Consider the following 9,711-nt stretch of genomic DNA (forward strand, 5'->3'; position numbering starts at 1 on the left):
GCCAGGGCCAAGAAGTGGGAGTGGGTGGGTAGGGGAGCAGGGGGGGGGGGAGGGGATGGGGAATTATCTTTTTTCTTTCTTTTTCTTTTTTTTTTTTAATGAGCACATATTTTAGTTGAGAAAGATGGAAAATTTCTGGAGTTGGGTGGTGGCTACGGTTGCACAGCAATGCATGTCGTTAACACTGTTGAACTATGCTTCCAAATGACCAAGATGATACGTGTAGATTTGTCATTTTGGTTTTAATTTGGGAATCTTAACACTTCACATTTTAGAAAAAGATTTATGTACGTGTGTGTGTGTGTGTGTGTGTGTGTGTGTGTGTGTGTGTGAGAGAGAGAGAGAGAGAGAGAGAGAGAGAGAATAACAGAGAGAATACTGAATGCTCACTAATTTTCTCCAAGGCAATTGCACTGTATTCCAGACCCAATGGGGAAATGAGAACATTTGCATTCATTTGCATAACCACAGGGAGTCCCTCCTGGATCTCAGGGCTCTTTTGGCTTCAGGCACCTGGTAGGCCACAGAGCCAAGTCTGAGGACACAAAAGGACTGAAACAACAGCCACTTGCCATCGTGGGCAGAGAAAACGTCAGGATGGGACTGGGTCTCAGGTCAAGTGGAAACAGCTGGTGGCCTGTCTTAGTGACAAAGCTTTGTTAATGGGAAACTGGCTGCCCACGAAGCCTAGTGAGACCATAGTTACATTCCTTCTCTGCTGAGTCACAGCCCTGTGACAGGATGAGGGACACCTTGAAGCCTTCTGACTTGCAAAATATAGACCTTAACATCAGGTACCTTGGGGAGGCTGTGAGGTACCACAGGGTTTGGTGTGTAGCCGGGTTTTGAAAAGTACTGCTGAGAGCTGTTCTCAGTGCATCCCTTTCTTAATGGGAAATAGAGGTGCTGAACCCTCTACAGGGTTCCTGAGCATTGACCAGCTCGATCTCCCAGACTCCCCCTACCTAAGAGGCAGAACTGAGTTGACAGTCTCGTGGGAACCCACAGTCTGAGCTCCCATCCCAGTTTTACCACCGAGGGCCTTTTGACGGTTGACTTGAACTTCCCCATCTGTGACTTGTGACATAGTAAGAATTTTACTCCATAGGCTATCATGAGAATTAGCTCTAATGTGTTAGCTCTGCCTGGTTCACAGTAAAACAGCTTATAAATATCAGCTCATTTTTATGATTGGTTCTTAGGAACCTTTATTTTAAAAAAAAAAAGTATCAGAGAGTAATTGTAAGACATTTGATGAAAGAAAAAAAAAAATAGCAGGCTGCAGAGGGAGGGAGAGCCACACCTCTTTAAGAACGAGCCCACTCGTCCAATCCCTTGGCCCAGTAGATGGCCCAAAGCCCATGTGTAGATAGATGGGCAGAACTAACTGGGGTCAGGGTTTCGGGTTTTGTTTTTTAAGGACATGGATTTGTATGAGTGGGCGTGTACTAGGGCAAGCTGGAGGAAGGTAAATGGATATGATCAAAATATATTGTAAAACATATGAACATTCAAATTATAGAGCATGTTATGGCAGCCCACATACATGATCTAATCGGGACTGTCACAGCGGAAAGTACCTTTGTCCAACCCATCACATGCCTCTTCCCACCCAGAAGCTATGCTACCAAATCTGGTGTCGCCGCCCTCCTTCTGAACCCCTTGAGCCCCTTGAACACCAAAGGATGGGAATGGATGGAAGGGAACTTTAAGCCAGGACTGGCACAGAGAAAGACTTAGACATAGTGGCTAGCCTGGCACAAAGTTTCATTGGGCAACAACTTTCCCATTCCACAGCAGTCTTTTCACCTCTCTGGGCCAGGAAGTGTGCCTGCTGCCAGATGGATCTGTCAATGATCCATGAGATCAGTTAGGATCCCTATTAATGAGTGTCCTCAGCAGAGTTTACAGAGCTGCGCCCAACCAACCGCCATGCACCCTGCTGACTCAAGTCTGGCCTCTCCCCTTCCAGGCAGAGATGCGGCTCCAGGACCAGCAGCTGGCCAGGCAGCTCATGCGCCTCCGAGGAGACATCAACAAGCTGAAGATCGAGCAGACCTGCCGCCTGCACCGGAGGATGCTCAATGATGCGGCCTTCGAGCTGGAGGAGCGGGATGAGCTGTCTGACCTCTTTTGTGACTCCCCACTGGCATCCTCTTTCAGCCTTTCCACTCCACTCAAGCTCATTGGCGTCACCAAAATGAACATCAACTCCAGAAGGTTCTCTCTCTGCTGAGAAGCCTTAGGGTGGAAGGGAAAACACAGCCAAGGGTGAGAGAGAGAAGGCTCAGACCAAGTTACTCAAAGTGGTACTTTGGGTACCAATTACTCTCCCTGAGGCCTTGGGAGTAAAAGGCACCAGGACCTGGTGGTAGTATGTAGGACCAGGGGCTTCAGCTTTGTATACCTGGGTCTTCATGTTCAAGACCCAAAGAGTCTGCAGACACTATGTAAGCAGGGATCTCAGCAGGATCCCTGTGGCCTTCCCCTCTATGGCCCACTTTCCTGTGACCTAGAATCACTGGTGCTATGATGTTGAATCCCAAAGGGGAAACCCCTCCCATGTCCCTGCCAAAGCTTGTTCTTATAGAAAGCTCTACTCTAGGAAAGCTGAGAAGATTAGATTGTGCCAAGTATACATACCCATCTCTCATGTATTGTTACCACCCTCTTAGTGCTAGCTCTAATTGCCCCTAAGTAGGAGGCTCAGCAACCTGTGCAGGGAAGCGGCAGGACAGGAAAACTTAAAGGAATCACAAGGTGACATATGGGAATGCAGGCTTCTCTTCGATGGCTACCAGCATCCCAGGGAAGGAACTCTGCCCAGCTACTTTAAACTTCAGCCTTGATGCCACAAGGCCATGCTGTTTTCAGCTTGATCCATGACATATGACATATCTACCTTGTATAGCTTTGGTAGAGCAACCCAGGCACCCTGCTCTCTCCCATCACAACCGCTCCAGTTACCTCACTGCCACATGCAACCCCAGGAGAACACCTAGCAGGCCACTGGTTACTGATGGCTAAACCAGGCAAGACAGGAGATAGATTTCCCACAAATGAATTCTATAGTAGAAAGCATGACAGAGACCCCCTGGCAGAACCTGATATTGTCACCTGCGTGTCACCTTATCCTCCGCACCAAAGACCCCAGGGATCCCAAAAGTCCATCCTGAGCCTCTCCCAAAACTGTGCCTAATCTAAGCAATGGATTTCAATTGACCATGACTGTTAACTAATGCGTTGCTAACTCATTAATACCTGTCTGAATGCTGTCCAAATGGAAAACCAGTTGAGTAGTCCACACAGAGTTTGGGCTTTAGTTTTGAGGGCTTTTCCCTAGCAGCAAGCTTGAGGTCAGTAAAACATTAAGTTCTTCAGTTCAGGGAAGACCCGGTACAGCACACCTGGCCACAATCCTGTTAACACAAGTTCCTCAGACTCTGGGTGTGTCTAGTGAGATCTGCTCATGAGCACAGAAGGGCAAAGTGAAGCCCGGAAAGGCAATGGCTTCCCTCCAGTTACCTGGCTGCTCCGTGGCTATAGAATATTAAGGTGTGAAATTACTGTGAGTCCAGCCTAGATCTTCTGCCAATGAACTTGAACTCCAAAAGATGGTACTGATGCTCTGCCAAACCCACAAGTTGCCAGCTTCTCCCTCCCTCCCTCCCTCTCAGTCCCTACTCATTCTTCTCCGGCCTAGCAATGACTAGTATTGGGGTGGGGGAGGGGGGCATAACGCCCAGATGGTGGACCCTTAGCACTTACCACTTGTCAGAGCTCCTCGGTCTATACCGACTGCTCTCTGTATATAACATTTCTCCTACTGATAATCCCCGTGAGCTGTGTCCACACGCGACACAACACACCCAGACTGGAATGGGAAGATAATACTGAATGGCCTCTTCCTTGTGATTTCAAAGAGCCAAACTGTTTGTGTTTCTTTTTTGAAAGGTAGAACAAGGTAGCCAAGATTTTTTTAAGAGCCCTGAAGTCCAGAGGCCGTGACCCCAGTCCCTTCCTTCAAGACTACACAAAACACTGCCAAGTCCCAAGAGGCCTTTATTTCCCATCACCTCCTCCTGCCTCTGGTCACCCCCCACCCCTGGGTGACACTCAACACATCACAGGGAACACATGAGAGAAGGACCATCCCATATTCTAAAAACAATGCCAAACTGATTGTAAGAAATTAAATCATTAGCCAGGCATGGTAGTGCACATCTTTAATCCCAGCACTCAGGAGGTGGAGGGAGGAAGATCAGGGGTTCAAGACTAGCCTAAGATACCTACTAAGTTCTCCAAGTCAGCCTGGGCCATATGAAGCCATGCCTCAAAACCATAAAAGTCACCAGTTATTACAGTAACTGACACCTTTAGCTTAAAGCAAAGCAGAGTGCTTGAGTTGGATGTGGTCAGCAACTAAATACGTGACTGAGCAGTCTGTGCTCAGGTAAGCACCCAGCATCTTCCTCCTGCTTTTGTCCTCTGGGGAAACTTTGTCCTAAGCAGGGTTTGAATAGGTTAGATGTCTCAGCTTAAGTTGTTCATCCCAAGAGAATTGTATTCGGGATAAGGATAGGGGCTGGGGAGTGGACTGAAAAGGTGGAGGGGTTCTGTCATCTTATCTGCAGTCTAGTGTCTGTTAGCTCTCTGCCTTCCGTGGTGAGCTCAAACCATTAACTGTTCACTCTGGTGGTAGAATCCCCGCAGAGATGTCTGTAGGTCTGTGGCAACATTAGCTGCCTTCCTCAGCCAGCTTCCCTGCCTTACTGTATGTTCACTGTCCTGTTTGGTGTTTCCTCATTAACCGTCTCTATCCCCCCTCTCCCAGGTGAGACATGAGCTATCCACTGTGCTGCCACAGTCACGTCCAATGCCTTCATGGCCTCAGTAGCAATCACAGAGGCTTAGAGGGCCTGGACAGGCCTGGCCATAACCTGGCCTCATCCAAGACCTACCCCTGTAGCAATACCAAGTGCTATTACATAATCAATGGACAATTTACAGTTTTATTTTTATGATTATTTGTTTCTATATTACTGTTAGAAAAAGTGAAATAAAAATATTTCAAAAGGAGATATACAAATAGAGACATTTTCTGCCTTTCTACCTGTGGTTACAGCATACACAAGATCAGGACCATAATTGATTGGATAGATGGATGGATGGATGGATGGATGCATGGATACACAGATGGATGGATATATGAATGGATGAATGCATGGGTGGATGGATATATAAATGGATGCATGCATGAGTGAACAGATGTATAAATGGATGGATGTATACATGGATGCATGGATTGGTGGATGGATGATTTGAACAATTAGATGAAGATATGGAAGAAAGAAAGATATTCTCCAGCCCTTTTCTCCAAGAAGGGTCACTTGGAGGTGGTTACAATGGAGTTGCATTCCATAGGCTGTGTGAGCACACCTCGTATATCCATCATGCCTGCATTTGACTAAATCCAAAGCAGGGGTGACTCTTTCTAACTTATAATGGCCTTTCCATAGTGATTCTAATAAGTGGTACCATCGCTGTGCTTTGGGGAGACATATGTTTCAGAATGTTTCAGCCACTCACTCTTAGATGTGAAATCAGCACAAGAGAGCTGTGGAGATGTCCTGGAGACATGGATTCTGGCTGTGCACTTCCAGAGCAGATCTTGGGATCTTCTCTTCTACAGAGAGCCAAGGGTACCATAATGGGCAGGGTCTTGAAATAGTTGTGTCTTCATAACCCTAGGAAGGCCATGTGAGAGTTCAAGGTGGGTCACAAATTCCATTTTGTGGAACAACTGTCAGCAACTCCACTGAGATTAAGCAGGTGTGACTGGGCTTTCTCAAAGAGCACATATCATGTAACCTATGGACACAAGGTGAGGGAGTACAGGCATCACTTAGACATCCACCACCTAAGTTGGGCATGTTGGCCTACACTTTAATCCCAGGAGGCAGAGGCAGGGGGATCTTGTGAGTTTGAGACAGTCAGGTCTATTTAGTGAGTTCCAGAGCAGCCAGTGCACTATTGCTACATAGTGAGACCCTGCCTCAAAAAAAGGGAGAAGGAGAAGGAGGAGGAAGAGGAAGAGGAAGAGGAAGAAGAAGAAGAATAGAAGGAAGAAGAAGAATAGAAGGAAGAAGAAGAAGAAGAAGAAGAAGAAGAAGAAGAAGAAGAAGAAGAAGAAGAAGAAGAAGAAGAAGAAGAAGAANGAAGAAGAAGAAGAAGAAGAAGAAGAAGAAGAAGAAGAAGAAGAAGAAGAAGAAGAAGAAGAAGAAGAAGAAGAAGAAGAAGAAGAAAAGAATCTACTACCACATTGAGGCCACAGACTCTTTCACACCAAAGCCAAGGATGCATGTCCACTTCTTCAAGCCAGCTGCACAAGGTAACCATTTGGATGCTGTACTAGGCAGAGTTCTCCAGAAAGCACCAATAGAAGGCCTACCTATTGTACATGGGAACCTGTTACACCAGTTTACACAACAGACTCAGGTTAGTAATCTGCATGTTTAAAGCCAGTAGCTACACAGTCTGAGAAGCTGGAAGCCTCAGCAGTCCTAGCAGATGCTGAAGGCCTGTAAACTCCAAGGAGAGCCTCTGGTATTGAATCTGCATTCCAAGGCCAAAGGCGTCCGATGCCAGTGGAGGATGACCACAGACTGGTCAGGACAAAAGGGAGCACAGGTAGGCATTGTTTGCTCTGCCCATTTATTGGAAAGCATTGCTCACTTCTAGGGTGGGGTTTAACACCTCCCCCAGCCCCCGTCTCCACACAGGGAAGTGGAGGAGCCAAGATGCTCCAAGGTGCTGACCAGACTGAGGAATGCGGATGTGACCTCTCAGAAGTGGCACAGCCCTTTGTTCAGAAGGCCAGCTGCGGCTTCATTAGGTTGGGCCAACTGCCACAGTGTGCTCTGGGAGATTTGTCACCAGCTCAGCCTACAGCTTCCACATTCCAGGCCCTGAATCCATCTGGATGCCGGGGAATGGGAATTGATTCCCCTGCCTTTCTGGCTTCTTAGTGAATACAGAGGATTCCCCTCCTGTTCACTGCCCATATCAGAACCCTGCTGCCTGTGATTGTACTGGCTTGGGGGAAGACTGAGCTGTTGCTACTCCGAAGGAAATGAAATGCAGCTGAGCCACGGGAGCAATGCAAGCAGGCCCAGGCCCCAGGCCCTATCTGATGTGAGCTGATCCAATAGAAGGCTACAGGTGTGGCCATTATTAAATTCCTAGGCACAAAGCAAGTGACCACGTAGCCCAGCCTACAGGGAGATCCTGGAGGAAGGGAAACCTCAGAAGAGCATAAAAGCCCTGGAAGTGGCCATCTCACTTGCCACAGGAGGTAAGTTCTGCCACGAGTGGTTTCTACCGGCCATGGATGGCGGTGAGACTCTAGAGGCTTGGCTTCTCGGGATGTTCCTAAGACAGAAGGTCCCCACGATGCCTGCTTCTCAGCCTCTTCAGGGAGACGAGGCACCTAGGTAGGAAGTCTTCCAGAGAAAATAAGCACAAAGCCAAGCCAGGCTCCTGCTTCCTCCAGTAGGCTTTCCCTTCAGTGGACTCCCGCCAGACCTGAGAGTGTCTTACGAAGTCACGCCTGGCCAAGCCTCGCTTGGAACAATTGCAAGAGGCTAGTGCTGGGACACAATGCGTCTCCACTTGCCCACCTAGATGGATCAAGTACTTGGTTGGGAAAGGGGAAGCTGCTCTGAGCCTTCCAGGAAGGGAAAGGGAGAGGGGGTGAGGTCTGAGAGCTTCTGAAACCATAGGAAGATCTGAGCCGGGGAGTCGGGGAAGACCAGGCCGCCAGTGGAAGTGATTCCTAGAGCTCTTCTTGCTGGGGTGTCACCTCACAGGGACAACCGTGATGAGCAAGCTTCTCTGGCCAATGGAGCTCATAGGTTTCGGGGTCTCCTACTGGGTAGCTGGGTCTGGATTCATTCCATGAATTCCTCGGGAGCTGTTGTTTGTGTCTGTCCTGGGCCTACTGTGGCCACAGGGAAACAATGACTGTTCTAGGGGTCACAAGCTGGACTTCATTCTCCCAAGTTTAGATGCTGAAGCACCGGGGACCTCAGAATAGATGTATCTGGAAATGAGGTCTTTGTGGGGGTGATAGGTTAAGATGAAGTCCTAAGTATAGCTGGTAGCTTTATTTCTCAAAGGTGATTAGGACACAGACACACAGAGGGAGGTCATGTGAGGACACAGGCTAAGATGGCCATTGCCAACCCAGGAAGAGAGGCCTTGGGAGAGGCCAGTTGTGCTGCTCACAATCAGACTTCTGGTTTTCAGAATGATGACAACAGGGGTTACTGTTTGAGCCACCCACTCTGCAGTACTTGTGATAATAGCTGTGATGGTTAATTTTAACGCTCAACCTGACTCGCCTGATAGCCTCATGAAATAATTGATTTCTCCCAGGTTGGTCTATTGGCACATCTCTAGGAACATGGTCCTGCTTGTTAATTAATGTAGGAAGACCCAGCTTGTTGTGAGAGGTGAAGGGTCTGAGCTACTGGACAGCAGAAAGTTAGCAAAGCAAGCAGACAGCACGGATGCGCTTGCTTCTCTCCACTCATGACTGTGATATGTTGTGGTCAGTTGCTCAGGTTCCTGCCTTGACTTCCACAAAATGACAGACTGTGACCTGGAGCTGTAAGACAGATGGGCCATTACTCCTCTGGGTTCCTTGTGCTCATCAGAGCAACAGAAGTGACACTAGACACCAGATCAACCAAAATAGTACATCTGCTTCTCCTCTCTGGCCTCTCTTCTTCCCTCCCACTCCCCACCCTTCAGCTGTCCACCTGGGGGTAAGCTGGGTCACTTCTCATGAATATTTGGGCCAGAACTAATTCTGTGTCAACTTGACACAAGCTGGAGTTATCACAGAGAAAGGAGCTTCAGTTGGGGAAATGCCTCCATGAGATCCAGCTGTAAGGCATTTTCTCAATTAGTGATCAAGGTGGGAGGTCCCCTTGTGGGTGGTGCCATCTCTGGGCTGGTAGTCTTGGTTCTATAAGAGAGCAGGCTGAGCAAGCCAGGGGAAGCTAGCCAGTAAAGAACATCCCTCCATGGCCTCTGCATCAGCTCCAGCTTCCTGACCTGCTTGAGTTCCAGTCCTGACTTCCTTGGTGATGAACAGCAGCATGGAAATGTAAGCCGAATAAACCCTTTCCTCCCCAACTTGCTTCTTGGACATGATGTTTGTGCAGGAATAGAAACCCTAAGACAAAGTCCTAAGTAAGGACCAACATGACCTCTGAGGAAAGTACATAGGTAACCAAGCCCATGACCATTAGCAACCAAGTGGTTAAGGAGGGACCCTCAGCCCGGAAGCAGACCCAGAATCTTCCATCAGCCACAAGGACTCTTTTTTTTTTTTTGGCATGAGGACTCTTTAGTCAAAGGACATGTGCCAATTCAGTCTCTGGCAGGCAGCAGGACAATGTGGTTGGTGTGAGAAGAAAAGATCACAACTTCTGCTGGTGTCATTAACTTCTTCCATGAAATTTAAATGTGCGTGACATCGGTTACAGCAATTCATTATATGATACATAAGTCGGGAGGACCACAAACCTTTTGGCTGAAATACATAAAATCAAGCAAGTAGGCAGCCAGCTTTTGTCTGTAGCCCTGGTAGTGGATTGTGCCTGCTGTGCTCCTTGGTGGTACTAGATGGGACAGGAGCCAAGG

General features: G+C 48.0%; 1 protein-coding gene across 2 annotated transcripts in view; it reads left to right on the top strand.

Moving 5' to 3' along the window:
- Fam167a (family with sequence similarity 167 member A) overlaps nucleotides 1-4,505 on the top strand; it is a 28,056-nt gene extending 23,551 nt beyond the window's left edge. For both annotated transcript variants that reach the window (XM_029541687.1, XM_021204143.2), the window contains one exon: nucleotides 1,973-4,505. In XM_029541687.1, the coding sequence (XP_029397547.1) occupies nucleotides 1,973-2,236 (264 nt within the window). In that variant the 3' untranslated portion in view covers nucleotides 2,237-4,505. The remainder of the gene's footprint in view (nucleotides 1-1,972) is intronic.
- Nucleotides 4,506-9,711: the final 5,206 nt, after the last annotated feature.

Source organism: Mus pahari, chromosome 8, assembly GCF_900095145.1.
Source record: "Mus pahari chromosome 8, PAHARI_EIJ_v1.1, whole genome shotgun sequence".
In the NCBI taxonomy this organism is placed as follows: Eukaryota; Metazoa; Chordata; class Mammalia; order Rodentia; family Muridae; genus Mus; species Mus pahari.